This window comes from Cyprinus carpio, chromosome B9, assembly GCF_018340385.1.
Source record: "Cyprinus carpio isolate SPL01 chromosome B9, ASM1834038v1, whole genome shotgun sequence".
Lineage (NCBI taxonomy): Eukaryota > Metazoa > Chordata > Actinopteri > Cypriniformes > Cyprinidae > Cyprinus > Cyprinus carpio.
In genome coordinates this window covers 21,123,423-21,144,619 of record NC_056605.1, presented here as the reverse complement: position 1 = coordinate 21,144,619, position 21,197 = coordinate 21,123,423, and the positions used below count along the sequence as shown (strand labels likewise).

Below are 21,197 nucleotides of genomic sequence, written 5' to 3'. Positions count from 1 at the left end.
TTTATTTTGTATTAGCTTACATTATGTATTTTAAAAGTGATATTAACCAATCATTACTGCCTCATTGTTTTTGTATAATGCATTTTAAGTCATTTTAAAGGCTATTGATGGCTTAGGTCTGTTTTTATAACCAAAAAAAATAAACAAAAAAATATTTTTTTGTAAATTATTATTTGAAGAAACAAAACCATGGTTAATTTGCAGTTACAATGGGTACAAGAACCATGATTTTTGGTGTTATTCTTGTTAAAAACCATAATTTTCGTAAGGGAAAATGGAAAGTCAGAGAGAATATTAGATGCGTTGGTGTTAGTGAAATTATTTCTGACATTACAACACGTTATTAACGTCAAAAGCCAAAAAAGTTTCACAAGATTATGAATGTGCCTGAAAGTGATGCACGGGCTTCGTTTTTACCTTTAACAAATGATTTACAATTTATTTTAATAAACAGTAAAAATGTATAAGGTGTGAATTGTAGTTGACACCTAAATTAACACTTTACAGTTGTTTTTATGACTGTAAGTCATTCTCCTCAAATGCTACTGAGCTTTAAATTTGAATTTGAGCCCATTCGGTTGTGAAAAAGTAGCATAATTTACATATGATTTACAGTTTATTTTAATAAATATAAAAAATGTAAAAGGTGTGCATTATAGTTGACATCTAGATGAATAGTTTACAGTGGTTTTATGACTGTTAAGTGATTCTCAAATGCTACTGACGTTAGAAAAGTATATACCAATATCGCATGTAACTTTAGAGACGGTCCCTAAATTTGCAAATAATGTACGTCCAACGTCAAGCCAGCTTTATGCCAGTTTTTTACTGTCTTTCGATTTCTTTTCTATATGTCTTTTCATGGGCATATATTATTGTCCATCCATCAATTATGATCATTTGCATTCAGCCGCAACATGAGATACGAGCGTGGATGTGGGAATGGCGCAACTGGGATGGTGCCCCACGCAAACTGCGTACTCTGCGTATAGGGAACGGCGCTACTGCTAGAGACCTTAATTTACTGGTTCAGGTGTGTGGGGTTGGAGCAAGGTTGGAGACCTTTGGCACATGCTGTCCTTCAGCTCATGATGCTGTTTCTCTGCTCCAGTAACTGTTTTATACCCCTCAACCCTCAGGCCACTTTACTGTGTAACGTATTAAAATGTCCTTTTGATTCGAATCAGTAGCAGTGCTTTCTAAACATCATAGTGTTCTTATGATGCATTGTGTCATTTTATTTGCATGCACTTTGGTTCCCTTCAGAACCCTTTATGCGTAAACCAAATTGAAAATGTATCTGTTTTAAATGAGAGAAAAGGGAGGAAATGTGGAACTGATGCAGTCATACAATCTGACCTTGCTTACTTGTAGTCTTCAGCAATTCTTAAACATTTCATGTTCCACTGGAAAGTCAAATATTTCCATCACCTTTTCCCCTCTTTTCTCTCTCTCTCACTCCATTTCTCACTTTGTCCTTGAGTGTTTCTTAAAGGAGCATCATAGCTTTTCTCTGCTGGAAATAGAGAAAATGTAGTGTGTATCTGCAGATGCAGACTTTATTCTGTATCCAAAGAGATCACCTGTTTGCCAAGCTCATTAATTAATTTAAATAGTACATATACTTGTACACATTAATTTGTCATTTAAATAGGATTCAAAATCACTTGTCATTTGTAATGTATTCATAGAGTATCACTTGGTTCAAATCTTGAACTGGAAAGAACTTAGAAATGATGGCCATTACATAAAGAAATTGAGAGGTTGTAAGTTCAGTGTTGCTATAGTAATGAAGACACTTTAAGAAAAAAAATACACAGCATTCCACAACAGTAGGCTACTTGAATCAAACAATATGCCTCTGTGTTTGTGAGGTATGCTAAATTGCTTTAAATGTCAGTGCTAACAACACAGACCAATGCAGAAAACAGCAGGGTGCATTTAGAACATGTCTAAAGCTGTGTTTCATTTAGTATGTTCAGCTAAATGTTTACATTTCTTTGAGAAATGCAGAAACCGTGGACAATTTTTTAGAGAGAACTGGGCTATACTGCAGTTTCTGAATGGCTGTATTGTTTGCTACACCATATGCAGACTTCAAATCTTGTGTGATAAACTGAAAGGAACCATACAGGTGTGGCTGGATATAAGTATTCATGAATGTAGTAAACATAAAAAAGTGACTATCTGGGGTGTGATTTTCATTCACATTCATAAACATAAAAGGACCTTCCTTCCTTCTCACCCCAAACCACATAAAAATGGAACAGTATTCAATGGAGTTTAGATATGATTTACTGAAAAATGAGTCTGACATGGGACACACATGCCATCTAGTGGTTTCAGTTAGCAACTTCATTTGACACAAATATTGAACAGAGAAACTGGAACAACCAAGTTTTCTCTCCAGTGTTTCTTTTCTTTCTGTTTTACATTGTTATTACTTATTGGCTAAATCTAAGCCTCACCTGTACAGTCAGTCACAAACACCATGACTAAAATCCTTGAGAATTAACCACTATAGCCTAAACCAATGGCCTACTGAGAAAAACATTTGCAACATGATCTGCTAACTGTGATGCTTGTTATGTTGTTGTCGATACTAAGCACAGTGAAGACCAAGAGAAGGGAGCATTACCTACCACAAGTACAAAGAATGAGTCTGGTCTTCCCAGACTAAGGCATACTTCCAGTGTTCTGTTATCTGCCCGAGATCCAATGAACCTTTACTCTTGGACACAAAACAGCTCTGAAATAAGTTCCAGTACAGGATTTGGAATGGTTTGGATCACCTAACATGAGTGATTTGTAAAGCATGTTAGCAGTTAGTTTGATTTAAGATTTATGTGTTGATGTTGTAAGACTACTTTTAAGACATTGTGACTGTATGAGAAAAAGACCTTTTAGAAATGCTGTGTCTAAAGCAATTAGACAGGAATCCTTGAGACAGCTGATCCTAATTTGGGCACGAGCATTGCTGGTGTATTTTCTGTGTCAACAAACTCTATTTAAAGTCAAACAGACTTCAAAGGTTCAGTAATAAAATGTGATTTAACAAGTGTTAGGATTGGAGACAAAAGAACACTTATAGAAGCCTGTGGGCATAATTTGATTAATTACATATAATTTCAGTCAAGTCAGCGTGCATTAATTCATTTATTCATTCATATTTAGAAAAATCAATTGAAAATGAATGAAAAAAAAAAAAAAAAAAGTAAATATAATGCTAAATTTTTTTAATGGTGCTCTTTAGAGGAGCCTGAAAGACAGTCTGACTTCAGCTGACTTCTAATAACTGACTGTACACTTAACAAAATAGAGTTGTAAATAAAACAAATATAACTGGAATATGTTTTAAGAGAACATACAGTTTCAGTCTTTGAGGGTTCCTGCCTCGATTAGAGATTCCAGTTTTTGTGCAAATGACTTTGCAGAGATCAAATCTCCAAATTTAACAGCACATGTACATTGTCAGCTTAACTTGTGCACACATGTAGTGGGACATACCTGACCAAAAAAAAAAAAAAAAAACCCCATCTCACACACAAAGACGCGCACAGGTGTCCGGTTACAGTACAGTACATTAATTTACACAGTGACTTTTTGTCATCAACAGCAAGCTGATTTCCAACTCACACACATGAACATACAAGAAAGAGTCCATTTGCTCCTGTTTACAACTGTCTTATGTTGCAGTGAAGTCTTCATATCACTCCTTTCCCTTCTTAGCATCAAATGTCATCAGCTGAAGCCTAATCACTCTTCCATAGTGCTCTTGTCCCTTTGCTGTCCAACTTGGGTATTTTTAGCTCTGAAACAACTGGGCTCCTAAAAAAGGGTTAGAGGAACACTGCTATGTAAGGTATCCTGCCTGCTCTCTCCCATCCTATTACCAGCACAATCCACCAGCCACTCTTTGTCTGTGATTAGGAGAGAAGGCAGAGAGTCAAGGGTTTGCCTGGAGAAAGCTGAATTTACAGAAGAAGGGCACACATACCGTCGGAAAGAACTCTTAAACCTAGTGGAGCTGCATGAAGAGCCACTGTTTCTTTTTGGAAAGGTCTTAAGTCACTAGTATAGACCATGCAGATCACTTGGATCCTGCTGCTTGCCTCTCTGGGCCTCTCTACCCTGGCTAGTGCTGAGAAAGGCCTCGAATTCCCACGTTATGATGGCAAAGATCGTGTCCTGGACATAAATGAGAAGAACTACCACAAAGGGCTGAAGAAATACGACATGCTGTGCCTGTTCTACCACGCTCCTCTGCCAACTGCAAAAGAGCTGCAGAAACAGTTACAAATGACTGAATTAGTGCTAGAGGTAAGAGAGGACAAGACATGAGTGAATGTATGGTGTAAGATATAAGACTGAATGGACTTCAGAGGGTGTTATTTGGAGCAAAGCAACATGGAATTGCCTATAGACGTGCAGTAAACATGATTAAATGTATTTATTTTTTTTAAATGACATTTTAATGTAAATGGGTTGCAAGTAAGAAATGTCATAATAAAAATAAATGTAATATAATATAGTTTTAAATATATTTTTTGTATGTAATATCAGTACTCTAGAGACCCACAGGCTGCAGCTGACTGACATGTCTATCTTCACATCTCTTTTTCACTTAAGTATTTATCTGGATTAAAAAGTGGACATCATCAGTCACCATGTTAATCAGACACTTTATGCTCAGTGCACCTGATAGCTTCTGAATGTGAGCTCGGGAAACTGGAGTGTTGGCTTTTAAAATTCAGCCATTTATACTACTCGCATCGTGATGAAAGCAGAACACTGTGTGTATTTATGGAACGAGAACACTTCTAAAATTATTAAATTTTATGTGTGTGGCCTCCTTAACTCTAAATTCGTGGCTCACAGGTTCACTATCTAGACAACGATGCCAGTGTGACTCAGCGGTACTCCATGTACTACTAATATTATCTAAAACAGATATATATATAAACTTAGGTTATATGTATTTTATTGGACTTTATTTTATTTTATTTCACATTTTCCAGTATGACAAAAAAAAAAAAAAAACTGTTACAATGCTAATCATGATTTGTTTTTCCATAGTTAGCTGCTCAAGTCTTGGAGGAAAAGGGCATTGGCTTTGGAATGGTTGACTCCCAAAAAGATGCTAAGGTTGCCAAGAAACTAGGTGAGGTGAAAACGCATATCCATAATTGTTTAAGAATTATATTGCTATATGTTTATTCATGGAATATATAGGCCCCATGAAGTGTTAAGATAAGCTGTCAAATATTTTAAACACTTTTCAGCCATCTATCCCAACAAATCTTCATTCCATCTTAGTTTAACAGGTGTAAGACAAATAAAATCAAAATCTGTTTTGGTCTCATGAAAAAGTGATAGAAGCAAAAGTGCATTGCACTGACTATAGGGAGATACAAACATGACACAAACATGACTATTATGTACCCATGATATATAGCATGGCCTTAAAACATCTCCTAAAATCCTCACAACAGCATTGTGTAAACAGAAATTTGCCTAAAGAGATGCTGATACACTGTACAAGCAAATAGTCATACTGTACAGTGTATCAGCATCTCTTTATGCAAATTTCTGCTGTTGTGAGGATTTTAGGATTTTACTTTACATGGCAGTGATGAATGTCTATGTTTCATTGGAGGTCTGCATGAGGAAGGCAGCGTCTATGTCTTTAAAGAGGACCGTGTGATTGAATTTGATGGCCTGCTTGCTGCAGACACTCTTGTGGAATTCCTTCTGGATGTAAAGAATCTGTATTTATTGTAAATCTAGACATCTTATTTGTTGTACTGCTTTTATATGCCATTTTAATTTTCTGCCTCCATCTCTCCCTCATGCTTCAGCTGTTGGAAGATCCTGTTGAGATCATTGACAATGCTTTGGAGTTACGAGCTTTTGACCGTATGGAAGAAGACATCAAACTCATTGGTTTCTTCAAGAGTCGTGACTCTGAACGTAAGTATGTGTGCTCAGACTATGAGGACCAGTTACATCCTTCAGCTGTGGTTATCTGATCTCTGCACTTTCCAAATACACCTCATAGTATGCAAAAAATGAATACCATGTAATAAATGTTAACACATTCATTTTTAAATGTCTGTACTATCCAGTTATGTTTTTAAATGCACAAAGAAACCTCTTGAGCATTGTAGGCTACTACTCTTTCAAGCTATAGTTGACATTTAAAGGTCATTTATTTCAAGTCACCACTCTGGTAGGCTACACTTTCAAAAATAAAGGTCCCAGGGATCAAAATGGAATTTACAACTTTTGATTTAGTTATCTTTTAATAAATAAACAAACAAATGCTAGCATCATTTTTTTAATTTTCTCTGGTTTCCTCAGATTATCTTGCTTTCCAAGAGGCAGCTGAACAGTTTCAGCCTTTTATCAAATTTTTTGCCACCTTTGAGAAATCTGTGAGTATTGTTTTATTTTATACTCTGTTTATGTTTAGAATATCTTTAAGCTATCAATGTGCCATATTTTCTTTTGGGGAGTGGAAAATTCGCTACTGATGGCAGAAGTGTTGCTTTAATTGTTGCGTTTCAGGTTGCAAAAGAGCTGACTCTGAAGATGAATGAGGTGGACTTCTATGAGCCCTTCATGGAGGAACCAGTCACCATTCCAGACAAACCACACTCAGAGGAAGAGCTGGTGGCCTTCATATCCGAACACAGAAGGTAATCAGTAAAAGCTAATCTAAGGATATTTTGAAGGATGAACGGACAGATATTTGATACTGATGTCAAATTCATTTTGATGATATCTATTGACCTCCACAGACCAACTCTAAGAAAGCTCAGGGCAGAAGACATGTTTGAGACTTGGGTGAGCCTTATTTTTTAAAAAAAAATTGGAATTGTAGGATTGTTATATTTTATATGACTATCATAATTTATTGCATGGCTTTCTGGAAAACTATTTTGATTGGTCAGTTGCATTATCTAGTGGTCAGATACCTCCAAATATCATCCGTCGCAGTGTTCTATATCAGTCTGCTCAAACATTAACTTAAACTAGGGCTGCATTCATGCCTCTCGTATCACAGACTCACTTTCTTGTTTTATACAAACATGACTGGCTCCATCTTGCATGTCAGTCATTGATTGTCATAAAAATGACTCCAGCGGACTTCACTATTAATATTATTATATTATATTACATTGGACTGTTTATATTGTAATTGACTGTTTTTCTAATAAGCACCCGGTATAAGATGTCCAGTTATTGAAACCCAAATCAATATTTTATGCCCACATTGCCAGAGCTCTCATTTATTGAGAGGCCATGTAAGAGGTGGAACAGTGAAAAGTCAGCTTAATTGCAAAATAAAGCCCCGTTGCAGAGCAGAGAAATACTTGTGGATACCATTAAGCAATGACACACTGAAATAAAAGTTCTCTTTTGCAGGAGGATGATTTGAATGGAATCCACATTGTAGCCTTTGCAGAAGAAGAGGACCCTGGTATGTACAATTTCAGGGCACCTCTTCATTGCTTATAATGCCAAAATGCTATTCATTTAGTGTGAGTAGCATCAAAAGGACTTGACCTTGAATATGGTTTTCAGATGGTTTTGAATTCTTGGAGATTTTGAAGGAAGTGGCCAGAGACAACACACACAATCCAGACCTGAGTATTGTGTGGATTGACCCAGACAACTTCCCACTGGTGACTAAAATAAGTCTGGATAGATGCATGACAATATTTTGAGTCAGTAATACTGTAATGTGATGACAAAAACTGGAAGAAAAAAATCTTTCTTCGGTTGAACCCCTCTTTATATGCACATTTCCTTTCTTAGCTCATTCCTTACTGGGAGAAGACCTTCAAGGTCGACCTCTTCAGACCACAGATTGGTGTAGTTAATGTTACAGATGTAAGTGCACTACTTTAATTTTTAACCAGATCTGCTGAATTCATTATGAAAGCCCTCTTTCTCATGCTTGGATCTGTCCCACTGTCATGGCCTCTATGTCAGGCGGATAGTGTCTGGTTGGAGATACCTGATGATGATGAGCTGCCTACACCTGAAGAGCTGGAAAACTGGATAGAAGATGTGCTCTCTGGAGCAGTGAATACAGAGGATGATGATGATGATGATGATGACGATGACGACGATGACGATGACGACGATGATGATGACGACGATGATGATGACGATGATGATGACGACGATGATGATGATGATGAATGATTCATATACTGTGAACCTCAAACAAATCTGCTAAAAAGAACTTTCTTTTACAGCAAAATCATTATGTACATTTTGTACACTGCAGAGTTCTCTTTATGTTAAATTGAAATTATACAAGTCAAAGAAGTCTCTTATTTATCTAGGTGAAAATAATTTATTTTATTCACTTCTAAACTGGAAATTGATAAAGGCATTCAAATGAAATACTGCAGTGCAATTTTGTCACTGCATCAATTATTACCCTCCTGTACATTTTCTACTGTAATCAATCACACAAGACAATAAAACTTTACAACAGGTTTAGGAAGCGTGCTCCTATTTAAACATGTAAGGCTTCATGGGCTTTCATATTAATATGATTTGAAACAAATCAGCTGAACAAACTGCTCAGCTAAGCACACCACTCCCAGCAGAGCTTTGCAGTCCTGGATAGAGCAGTTCTCATACCACATTGAGATTCACTGAGCAAGTTTGCTTTCTGTGGACCCTGTACAAAAAGTCTCTTCCTAAAGTCTACACCCAGTTCCTTGGTTTCTTGTTGAAGTTTGGAGGTCAGCCTGTGGGGTACTATTGTTTTGATGCTGAGCCGATAAATAGGGGCCTTGTAGGCCTTTGTTTCTGTGAATGTGGGTAAGAGAAGTGTGCAGGACATAAACAATAGCATCCTCAGTGACGGTAGGCAAACCGAAGAGGGTCTATACTGAAGAGGGTCTATGGTAATGGGGAGCAAGGTGTTCTTGATGAGTCTCTCAAAGACCTTCATAACCACCAAGAGGAAAAATTAGTATCAACAGTGTCTCATTGTCTCCAAAAATTATTTTTGGACATAACTGAAAAATAAGAAAGTTCTGTAGAAAGGAGTCCGAAATGCAAATAGGTTGTAAGAAACATGGCAGATCTCTTTATTGTCTTGCTGTAAATTCTTTCCAGACATTATTATAAAAAAAGTCTTATTACTCAGAGATTACTCTTTCTGTGTTTGGTAACATTGGGGTTTTTCACCTTCAACGGTCAGGGCAATAGGAGGAGAGATGGGTGAGAAGGGAACAGGAGCAGGAAAGTGTCCTTAACTGGGACTGGACCTCATGCTGTCTCAGGTGCAGTTGTGTCTTAATGTTGATGTGCTGCCCACAAGGCTATGACTCGGACTGAGGTTACTCTAAACCTAGATACTAAGAGCTGATTCTTTTAAATGCCTCATTTAGGTATCAGCTTTGTCTTCAATTTTATTTTATTGAGACAAAAACTCCAACACTCTCACAATGGTCTCCTTTGAAGCTTTAGAAGAGATCTCATCATCACACATTGGTCTCATATTTGTGTCTTCCAAAGTTTCAAACAAGATCTCAACAACATTACAGTACTTAGACTTTTCTCCTACACTTAAGACTTATGAGCTGTCACATTTCTATTCAACATTCATTCAAAAACTGAGGTGCATAAGCTCAGATCAATGAGGTCGATTAATCAGTAATCAAAGTCAGTCAGTTTTAGTACAATGCAATGACATTAACAAGCATTTTCGGGGAAAAGAAAATCCTCTCCATGTCAAAATAACAGGAAGGCTACATGACGGTTATAACAGGTGGGAACCATAGCAAGGGATTCGTTGAAGATGTATGGAAATAAACCTGCAAGCCGATCAGAGCAGGATCTAAGAAAATGACCAGAAATAGGCCTACCATCAGTGTCAACTGCTTTTCTGATCTTTATTTGCTTCTGTGCCCTCCGATCCTCGTCCTTCAAGACATCCAGCACTGTATTTAATGAGGACATAACCTGACAAATTCTGACATGCTGATCGTATGTCAGATTTTAAAATATACTGTGCATTTTGTGAACAGTGCCTGTTTAAGAATATGGTTTTAATGTCAGATTTGATCAGTTAATATAAATATTAACATAAATTTATACATAATATATACATATAAATAAAAAACTACCGCACCAGTTGCACCAACCTAAGGACAGCCCTGGACATAAGGGTATATTTTACTTCAAACCTTTTTTATTGGTATTTTGTTTGACAATACAGATTGAAATAATGATAACAGGGTGAACAGTAGGATATTGTCCGTTATTAATCCCTTCCACGATCCCCCATTCATATTAACTCAGACGGTCAGAAAAAAAGTAAATTAAATAAATAAATAAGCAATAACGAATGAAATAAAACAGATATAATGAACCAATATATAAGTAAATAACAACAACAACAACAACAACAAAAACCCTTCTAACAGATGACAAACATTACATGTTGCCAGTTACAGGTGCACAAGGTAACAAGGTAGTCCTTTAATTTAGTCCAAAAAGGGATCCCAAGTCTTATAAAAGAATTTGAGTGAACCAGATAGTGAGCAGCTTAACTTTTAAAGTCTGATGCCTTAAAAAATGTCCTGTATCCACCTGTCATGTGTTGGGGGCGGACTTGTTGCATGCAGAGAAGGGAGAGCAGTCCCTGAGATAAAACAGTTATTGGTAATAGTATAACAAGGAATTTATAAGCAATTTTTTGTAGGCCAGTCATTTTTAACAGAAAAGGTGGGAAAATTTGTAAAAAATGATAAAAAAAATTCAGTAAAGTTGTTATGGGCTACCCCGAGTGCAGGGCTTAATTTGTGCTGGAACAAGCCAGATCTTTGGTCTCAAAGACCAGAGATTGTTGTGGACTTCAGGAGACAGACCAGAGAACCATCAATGAGAGAGTTAAACACTTTAAATATCTTGGCTCATCAGCGTCTCTTATTCTTGAGACAACTGAGTAAATTCAGAATCATTCTACATAAGCACTGTAAAGAGCATCCTTTCAAGCTCTAGTACTATTTGGTTTGGTAACAGTACTGCTGCAAACCGCAAAGCACTGAGAGTAGTGCAAGCATCCCAGCACAGTGTCGGAGGTGAGCTTCCCTCCCTCCAGGACATCTACAACATGCGCTGTGTGAGGAAAGCTCAGATGATCATCAAAGATTCCCGCCACCCTCATGGACTCCTCTCATTGCTACTGTCAGACAGACAGTACGGAAACATGGAGAACTGATCGCACACTGTCTGAGAGAACTGGGATCACAAGAGAGAAAGCGTTTCTGGTGTGTGTCATTCAGCATGATTCCACCTATCCCACCTTTACTAACTGCAATGGGGAAGTCGTGGCCTAATGGTTAAAGAGTTTGACTCCTAACCCTAAGGTTGTGGGTTTGAGCCTCGGGCCGGCAATACCACGACTGAGGTTCCCTTGAGCAAGACACCAAACCCCCAACTGCTCCCTGGGCACCGTAGCATAAATGCCTGCCCACTGCTCTGGGTGTGTGTTCATGGTGTGTGTGTTCACTGCTGTGTGTGTGCACTTTGGACGGGTTAAATTCTGAGTATTGGTCACCATACTTGGCTGTATGTCATGTCACTTTCAAGTTAATCTATAACAAATTGTAATTGGATGCTAATTTTGTTCTACGATGAGCTTGGTAACCATTGATCAGGTATGTTTAATTGCTTCAGAGCCTTCTCAACTCATCTTCAGAGACAGTGATAACATCATGTCATGTCAAGCCTACCTGCTTCAAAGTGTTGGCGAATAACTAGTTACATGTAACTGAATTACATACTTTAATCACAAAATAAATGTAACTGTAATCATGTAATTAAATTACATTTATTTATGAAAATGCTAATTATTACAAAGGGGCTACATCTGAATATTTTCACACACATACAGATTTAATTGATTTCTTTCCCAAATTGCATCGACTGCTCTAAAATATGAGATACCAATGTTTCAGGAGTTTTGAAGGCAGAATAGGACACATGCTTATTTGCTAACTGTTTTAGTTCCTAGATGGGTTTATGTGCAGTGTATGCTTTATTTTTTAAGATGAACTGTTTTTTTTTTTCAAAGATTTGATTTCAAAAACAGCATCACAGCCTGTTTTAAATGTCTGAAAATGATTAACAGTTGAAAACATTCACTAGAAATTTTGAAAAGTAATCAAAAAGTAACCAAATGTAATCCGTTACATTACTTTAATAAATGAATTGAAATAGTTACACTACTTATTACATTTTAAATAGAGTAACTTCTAATCTGTAACCTACTGTATTAAATTTCCAAAGTAACCTTCCCAACAGTTCTGCTTCATTCTGTCACGTTTAGACTAGCGCTAACACAGTGATTAGGCTACTAATTATACATTTTTATCTTTCATATAAACTTTTTAGAAATACTAATTGCGTGTTGTGAACTGCCTATTTAAGAATTTGTTTCTAATGTCAGGTTTGAACAATTGAAATTTGTTGTCCAGATATTAAATGCAGTAGTATTTAATTCAATTTGTTGTTACAAATACATTATGACACTGCATTCCCAATGAGCTCTTACATAATAATGACTTATATATTGTATTTTAATGTTTTAATATGAATCAAACTTTTAATCTTTTACCTACTCCTGAGAACTGCATTAGAATTGCAAAATAGTAATTGCTTTTCTGGCCTTCTAATAACCATGTTCTCACAATAATGTTATAAATGATTTTGATTTAACACCACAGCTCACAAGCTTTGCTTTAATATGTTTATTGATTAGAGGATCAGTATTGGGAAGAGATTAAAGTTGAGAACATTTTGTAAAGATAAGATCAGAAAATGTAAATGTAGTACAATCAAAGTAACTGTGGAGCAGGATGACTGCGTATGATCTCACAGGTCTTTAGCACAAATATAACCCAGTGAGGTTGAACAGCTTATATCATTCCAGCAACGGTTAGCTGTAGGGTGGAAAAATTAAATATGTTATTCTGATCATTACAGTGGTGTTAGAAAATTAGGCTTTTTTTTTTACTTGTTGATATGAAATTATAGAACAGTAAATAATCATTGAAAGCAAAAACCACACTGCATTCGTGGCCTAATGGTTTTTTTCGGACTCCAAAAATCGAAGGGTTGTGAGTTCGAGTCCCGGGCCGGCAGGAATTGTGGGTGGGGGGAGTGCATGTACAGTTCTCTCTCCACCTTCAATACCACGACTGAGGTGCCCTTGAGCAAGGCATCGAACCCCCAACTGCTCCCCGGGCGCCGCAGCATAAAATGGCTGCCCACTGCTCCGGGTGTGTGTTCACAGTGTGTGTGTGTGTTCCACAGCTCTGTGTGTGTGCACTTCGGATGGGTTTTTAAATGCAGAGCACTAATTCTGAGTATGGGTCACCATACTTGGCTGAATGTCACGTCACTTTTTCTTACAGCTCCAGTTGATCTCTCCACAGTTCTCGGTATTCAGATTGTTAGGTTCATTAGGGCACCAGCTGGTGTAGTCATATGGAGTCCCATCACTCCACAACCACTGTCCTTCCTAAAGAGAAAAAAAGTGCACTACTCATACTCCATAAAGAAGGTCATTTAGTTTGACTTTGAAGAAGTCAAACCATCTTCATTGGAAACTTTAGAAATTTTATTATAGACAAGCAAAAAAGTCTCATTAGACCACACAATTTAACTTACTTGTATACCATCATGAACACCAAGCCAACAACGAGTGGAAGAAGAAGGTAACAGACTCAGCAGAAAATCGTGTTCAGGTTTACTGTGCACAGATGCGAGATTTGCATCCAGACTTAGGCAGCCTCTCTAAAGAGATATATTTTTTTATTGTCAATACAAGATAATCTTTTAGCAAAAAGCATAAATTATTTTTTAAAACATTTTAAGTCATTTTCAAACAAAATATGCTGTAAAGGAATTTTAACTTTAAAAATAAAATAAAAATTGCCTTGGTGTAACTAACACTTTACCTCTGCTGTGATCCAGTTAGCCGACTGAGAGAAGAACTTGTAGCACTGGACTCCAAAATTTGTCCATCCAAAGGGGCATTTTTCATCTATATCAACTGTATCCAGTACATAAATGTTAGTCTTGTAATATTTACATGATTTCTCTTATTATTATGCAAATAGACAGAATAATGTATATTCAACAGAATAATGTATATTTCTTTCTATCCCTCTCTACAAAATGCAAATGATTTGGAAGAACAAGCTTTTAAAATGGAATAATGAGGATTTATATAAATAAATGTATTGGTTACCATCTGCATTCCCCATGGAGAACACGGTGAACAGAAGCAGAAGACTTCTCAGCATTGCCATGATGAACCTGAAAATTTATAAGCAGCAAAGGTTAACTGTCTGCACTCATATGCTGCATTATATTTTAAAGACAAAGTTATTTAGTAGGTCTCTGTGCTAAAAAAAATCACCTTGGTTTTCAGATCGTTGCCTTCAGAATCTCAGAGAGGAAAGATTTTGTGAAGTTCCAGAAAGAGCCCTGCTTTTATACTTTTGAATTTAAGTGTGTATAAGTCACAAGGACGACACGGAATGTGACTGTTTAAACTATGGACTTGTGTACACAATCCAAATCCAAACATGGGAGAATGGATTAAGATGAGCCGGCCAAAAATACAATATTATCTTAATTAAATATTTATTTTATTCAAAGTTAAATTACATATTAGCCATAAGGGAAATTCTCTCCCCATACTTGTAAGAGGATTTGAAGAGCAAGGAGAAAAAAAATGAATTAGCATAAATACGAAATTATAGTCCATTTCTGTAAACCAGTGGTTTTCAACCTGGTATTGCAGGTGGGCCGCCAATTACTATTAAAATAAATAATAATATTGTTAATATATGTAAACATGTCTAAGTCATAACATAATAACACCATTTCATATATATAATTAAATAAGCCCGAGTTATTTTTTGTTCATTGTCAGTTCATTCTAGGGCTGTGCGATAGAAATCGTAATAAAAACACGATTTGTGCGTGCGCGATTTCTAAATCGCTTTATAGCACGATTTTCCGCGTCCCTGACCTCCCGCAGTATGCTATCCGATCTAATCAGAATGCAACGCGCCTAGCGCGAGAACAGAACAGACTGGGCATGCCTACGTAACTCCAGGTTCACACACTGTCTGTGATGCTCCTTTTTTCCTAGCCCATGTTAATGGATCAGAGCGTTCACACTGCACGCGGCAAAAGGCTAGAAATAAAAACGTGCGAAAATAATTAATATCTAGCACATGAGCATAGAGAGAGTTGTGAGTGCACAGGACGCAGTTTAAGTGAGAGGAGACACGTTTTAAGTGCGCGCATTCTCTCCGGGCAAGAGGAGCGTGTATCTGAGCAAGCACGTCTGGTTTTGTTACAGAGCAAAGGAAATCTGGTGCGAGCAGAGAGATTCGCGCTCGTGCATTAATTTAATGTGGTTTCGCGTTACATTAATGCGCTCTCGCTGCTGCTTCTGCACCGCATACACATACTGTATACGCACTGCAGACGGAGTAGGCCTACGTGTGAACCTGTATAATGTATAACAAATCTATTTCCACACCTGAGGCACCGCTACAATTAATGAGCTCTATAAACAATGTATGGCAAAAAAGAAAAACAGTCCCTGGACTCAGGATTCATTTATTTATATATTTTTTTGCCATAAATTTTGTTACATCTTTACTATAGTGATTATTTTGACTTATGTCAGTTCTAGAGTAGCTCTAATTGGTTTTCTTTTGGAAATATGTTTCAAATTCATCCTGAATGCATTTATGACTGTAAAGCATATCTGTGTGTGTCAAAATTGTGATTAAAATCAAAATCGCAAAATTGATCAAAGAAATCGCGATAGTTTTTTTTTTTTGTACATATCGCACAGCCCTAGTTCATTCAATAAATACAGTTAACAATCTAACTTCTGAGTACTAAGTTATTTAATTTACAATTAATTTTTTTAATTTACAATTAATTTTAGGAAACTTAATTTCAAAACGTGAGATTTTGCATCAAAATGCATTAAAAAAGTAATTTACACAAAGGCTCTTACTGCATGTTTTGGTTATTAAACATTCATTATGAAACCATTAAAACTACACAATTTCCTTGTATTAAGGGGCTTTTATTTCGATCTTCAGGCTAAAGAAAGTTTTTGAACGAAAATTCCTGACCTTGGCCGTTGGTCCTCTGTACAAGGCTGCACACTCATGAGACTTTAGCAATTTTCTCTGACTTACACCATAAAAATAAATAAAATACAAAAAAAATAATAATAATAATAATAAATAAATAAAAACAATCTTTTAACAAAATAAGTTGTGAGAAATCAAGAATAATAGGCTAAACCTGCGACATGAAAACTAGAAATCATGAAAAAAATGGGATATTAACTTGGAATATATAGATTACATTAAAGGATATGTGCATTATGCCATAAAAAATAAAACGATTGAAAAGGTGGCTTATTGTTGCATGTTATAGGCTAGGCCTAGTTCTAACACATATTTTGGCACTGTCACATTAATGTCACAAATTATGAAAGGCTTGAAACTTACATTTAATATTTTGCTTATTTCAGCAGGTCACACATATTTATTAGTTATCTGCCGTGTCAGAAACTGATGGTTTATATTTACAGAAAGCTACATATAATACATATAACACTGAATCCATGGAGGGCTAATAATGACAGTAAAACGTTAATATTACTGCGCTTTGAACAGGCTGAAACCAGGCTGATTACATCAGGTATTGCAGAGAGATCAGAGATAAATAATTAATTATTATTACAGCAAAAATATGTTTATATTCCATTAATAATTTTTATGTGAGGTTGAAAAATAAACGGTGCTACTGTATTACCATTGGTGCTATAAGTCAGTTTTATAGGCTATTCATCAAAAGCAGCATCAAAAAGCAGCTTGCTCACTGGCAGTCCAGTTCACACTCACACACACACACACACACACACACACACACACACACACACACACACACACACACACACACACACACACACACACACACACACACACACACACACACACACACACACACACACATATTAGGCCTATAAGATCAGCATTAGAACACTATAAACACACAATAATTATCTGCTTGGTGACACTGTTATTTTTATTATTGTGAAATGAGAAGAATGAAGAGGGCATCTGTCTTGCGCAAACAAGCAATGGAAAAGGGAAGTTTGGTTTATCAAGTTAATCCATGGTCCAGTGGAAGAAGTGATTTCTGAAATCAGAATTTTTTTTTTTTTTAAATACTACTAATAAAATAATATATAAAATGATTAATATTTAAAATGATTAATACAGATGTGTGTATTCTGCAGTTTGCTGGGTTTTTTTCTTTTCATTTTTTTCTTTTAGATAGAGCCTGTCCATTTTACACTAAGCATCCAGTAGTGTGACTGAATCAAGTCCAGCTGGTGTGGGTTGGGGGTTAGTTCTATATAGCTTGTGGGGGTTGAAATAAAGGTGTGAATCTCTTGCTCTTTCATATGGAGAATATCTGATCAGCATTTTAAACTTGCAGATATATTTCTCATGAATGTGAGGCACCCCAATTTTAAGTTATTTCATTATCAGGGAAAAATTCAAGTGATCACGAGGGCGCCTCCCTGTAATGCATGTGTATTAATTTTCCGCACAAACATTTGAATATGAATAGTAATAGAGCACATTTCTTTTAGGTTACAGTATGGGATCCCCATTAAAAATAAATCTTCACAAGTCTACAACAGAGACAGATGCAGTTTTAACCTGTAAATTGAAGGCAATTTGACGTTTTAAAATAATCAAACTGCCAATGTCGCCCCAAATCATTGATCATTAGCTGTTCTTGATCGAGATTAAACGGATGCATGACTCTCATAAACTTGTTTTAATAAATCTCTTTTGTATTTAATAATAAAGATACAAAGCAGGTTAAGTTAAATATTATTGTAGTGCGAATAAGATTGCAGTTTCACATTTTGCGTATGCATTACAAAGTTAATTATTTTTTACATGCAATTATACAAAATAAAACCAAACAAGATTTTTATGTAGACAAATAAGAATAAATGTTGCACTCTGATATTTTAAGGAATAGTAGCTATACACCCCTGCATTTAATTTTTTTTTTTTTTAGTTTTATATAAATGTACAAAAGCATGTAAAGGCGGCTCCCTTTAAAATCACTGAGGTTGTCAATTAATGAAGCTCTTTTTACATCGTGTGCACTTTGTTGATTATAATGAGAGAACTTGAGTTTAAGCGTGAGTATGTTTTATTAATCCGTCCATTCTTTTCAGTTTCAATGATTTAGCTAAATCGTGGCCAGGTTTAATTTATTCTTTCTTGTTTTAGTTAGGCCTAAATAATGGGAGCAAAATTATAGCCTACAGTGACTCCTACGATTTGTAAAATAGAAAACCATTATTTTAATTGGCAATAACATTTCACAATATTACATTTTTTTCTGTGTTTTTTATCAAATAAATGCAGCCTTGAGGAGCAGAAGAAACTTTAAAGATCTTACTGAACATTTGAACGGCAGTGTATATAATAAACTCAATGTGTATCAGGTGCATTTTTTTGTCCATTAAGTTGGTTTTTGGTTTTCCTGTAAACTAAAGGCAAAATATATAAACTATCTGATAAAAACCTGTTATTAAAGGTGGTAGTGGAGGATGGGAATAACATCGACAAGACAGCAACACAAAATGTGACCTTACTTGAAAAAGTAAGTGTGAAGACCTACAGTCTTCATTCAGTGTACTGTATGAAAATTATTATATTGTATTATATATATTATATATATATAGATATATATATATATATATATATATATATATATATATATATATATATATATATATATATACACACACACGACATTCTAATTTATTGAGAAGCACCTGTATATATCGACATTCTAATTTATAAAGATATCATCTAAAAGCATCTCTCTCTTTGGAGGTGTGGTCTGTTTGTACAACAGGAAAAAAACAGAGAAAAGGTGTTCACAGGAAAACCAGCAAGACCAACAAAACTTTATTTATGCTAGTAGCGATCCATGACAATCACTGATAATAGAGATAATATCATTTGTTCAAGTCAACATTTAAAGACTATTTTAATTATTTAAATATTTGCAAAATGTACCCGCATGCAAAGTTTCTGGCCTCAATAAATTATTATTTATTATTTTTATTATTCGTTTATTATTATTTTTAAGTCATTTAATTTATACGTGTAGCCTATTTCTATTTTTTCTGCCCTTTTTAATTACTTAATTTATATATTCATTTAAAAACAACAACAACAAAAAACGAGTAAAGTGTGCAATAAAGTACAGTCAATCGTTATATTACAATCACATTGCACTTGAATAAAGTTAAAGGTGTAATCTGCCGATTGTCCTGCAAGTGACCACATAAATCTGTCTTCTTACGATGCACTTAGGGCTTTACGATTACTCCAGAGCACTCGTAGATCTACGATGATTTTCAAGTGCTACTTAAGCTACGATGCTTTTGGGAAACAGACCGTAATATTAAGATTTGTTTTTACGAACTTCATAGGCTTCCAAAGGTTTTGGGGGACTATCTATAAAAATAAATAAAGATGTGTGTGGTTCATTGTGTGTATGTAAACTTTTGAACATCTTTATAAATTATACATTTTCATTTTTATAAAATCAGTAAATGTAAATATCTATTATGTAAAATTGCTTATTTATGACGGTACTTTATAAAAATAGCATACATTATGATCCCTCTTATTTTGTTATAATGATCGCATATTCTGCTAGGGCACAGATGGGCAAACTCAGTCCTGGAGGGCTACTGTCCTGCAGAGTTTCACTCCAGCCCTAATTAAACAGACCTGAAGCTAATCAAGGTCTTCAGGATTACTGGAAGGCTACAGGCAGGTGAGTGTGATCAGGGTTGGAGCAAAACTCTGCAGGGCAGTGGCCCTCCAGGACTGAGTTTGCTCATCTCTGTGATGGGGTATGTAAACTTATGAGCATAACAGATCTTCTGTAGCTTCTGAAAGGCAGAATTAAATGAAAAAAAATATGGCATGGTCCTGATGGTGCCATTAGTTGTAAAATATGTGTGTGTGACTGTCTGATTGTGAGAGCAGTAATCACTGTCCCGGCTTGAGTGTCCATTGCAGGTGTATTCATTATTGTGTTTGTCTTTTGGTTAGTATACATTTTTTTTATTGTTTCTTTTCAAAATGATTTATTTTTTTAATCAGTTTATTGATTTACTTTAAGTGTCTGTGTTTGCAAAATATTCAAAAGATTTTTCTCAGTCTAAATGATGGTGCAGTCCTGCTGAGGTATTTAAACATTTGTTAAGCGTTAATTTGACAAGTTGGCAGTCCTGTTAATGTTTGCAGTCTTGCATTTGCTGACAAATAAAAATTGAGTTTGTTTGTGCCAAATGCCTTGCTTTGTTTGTGGCTTTTGTTGACTACTTGTTTAATTTTTTTTATAAGCGCATATGACGCATTTTTTTGTATAGAAGGCCCGTATTTAACATTTGTGGAAACTGTGGTCCATGATCCAAACATTTGTGTGCAGGATATCAACTTTTACCTCCGAGACGTTTAATTTAATAGGCTATCATTATGACTGTTGTACTATACTTTTTTACCATTATATAATAGATGAGTATAACAAAAGTTTATGAAAGGTCACTCCCAAACCTATCAAAAAATATAAAAATGTATAGTATGTTTGTTACGTCAGTGACTAGCCACTTCCTAAGATTGAAGAAAAGTATTGTATAATAACTAATTAGTACAGACCATTCAAGAAATTTTTCCGGAGCCTGTTTAATACTACTGGGCTAATTAAAAACCCCTATACAGTCAGATTTTGCCTTTGGAAACCACTTGTACCCTGCATAAAATTGTACCAGGTGCCAGGATATTCCCACTTCTTACCTTCCCCGCACACTTGGGTTGTGGTTTAATGTAAATCCCTTACTAATGGACCCTATTAATTTTTTTTATTTGTGGTTATGGAACCCGAGTCCACCGAGGTGTCTCTTTTTGCGGAGACTTCGAGAAGGGTAATTCCCTGCACAACCGACCATTTTTTTACCAGCCCCTTAAGAGTTTGTTTTCCTAGATCGTTTTTATTTT

General features: G+C 35.7%; 2 protein-coding genes across 2 annotated transcripts; one reads left to right on the top strand and one right to left on the bottom strand.

Annotated features, from left to right (window-relative positions):
- Positions 1–3,880: 3,880 nt before the first annotated feature.
- LOC109094822 (calsequestrin-2-like) lies at positions 3,881–8,517 on the top strand. Its single transcript, XM_042731488.1, has 11 exons — positions 3,881–4,320; positions 5,077–5,161; positions 5,657–5,757; positions 5,859–5,970; positions 6,361–6,434; positions 6,568–6,698; positions 6,801–6,846; positions 7,429–7,483; positions 7,588–7,688; positions 7,822–7,896; positions 7,999–8,517. The coding sequence occupies exons 1-11, from the start codon at positions 4,084–4,086 to the stop codon at positions 8,212–8,214; spliced, it is 1,233 nt and encodes a 410-aa protein (XP_042587422.1). The 5' UTR covers positions 3,881–4,083; the 3' UTR covers positions 8,215–8,517.
- A 4,253-nt stretch (positions 8,518–12,770) lies between these two features.
- On the bottom strand, positions 12,771–14,612 carry LOC109073172 (ladderlectin-like). Its single transcript, XM_019089344.2, has 6 exons — positions 14,462–14,612; positions 14,291–14,358; positions 13,998–14,092; positions 13,708–13,833; positions 13,450–13,558; positions 12,771–12,977 (listed from the first exon to the last, which is right to left on the bottom strand). The coding sequence occupies exons 2-6, from the start codon at positions 14,349–14,351 to the stop codon at positions 12,910–12,912; spliced, it is 459 nt and encodes a 152-aa protein (XP_018944889.1). The 5' UTR covers positions 14,352–14,358; positions 14,462–14,612; the 3' UTR covers positions 12,771–12,909.
- Between the last annotated feature and the right edge of the window lie 6,585 nt (positions 14,613–21,197).

Bases quoted from the DNA above. Each gene is read 5' to 3' on its own strand.
- LOC109094822 (XM_042731488.1), top strand. From the start codon at position 4,084: ATGCAGATCACTTGGATCCTGCTGCTTGCCTCTCTGGGCCTCTCTACC. The intron at 5,758-5,858 runs GTAAAGAATCTG...CTCATGCTTCAG, and splicing joins TTGTGGAATTCCTTCTGGAT to CTGTTGGAAGATCCTGTTGA. The intron at 7,484-7,587 runs GTATGTACAATT...TATGGTTTTCAG, and splicing joins TGCAGAAGAAGAGGACCCTG to ATGGTTTTGAATTCTTGGAG.
- LOC109073172 (XM_019089344.2), bottom strand. From the start codon at position 14,351: ATGGCAATGCTGAGAAGTCTTCTGCTTCTGTTCACCGTGTTCTCCATG. The intron at 13,559-13,707 runs GTAAGTTAAATT...TTTTCTCTTTAG, and splicing joins GTGTTCATGATGGTATACAA to GAAGGACAGTGGTTGTGGAG. The intron at 12,978-13,449 runs GTAAGAAAAAGT...TCCACCCTACAG, and splicing joins TGGAGAGATCAACTGGAGCT to CTAACCGTTGCTGGAATGAT.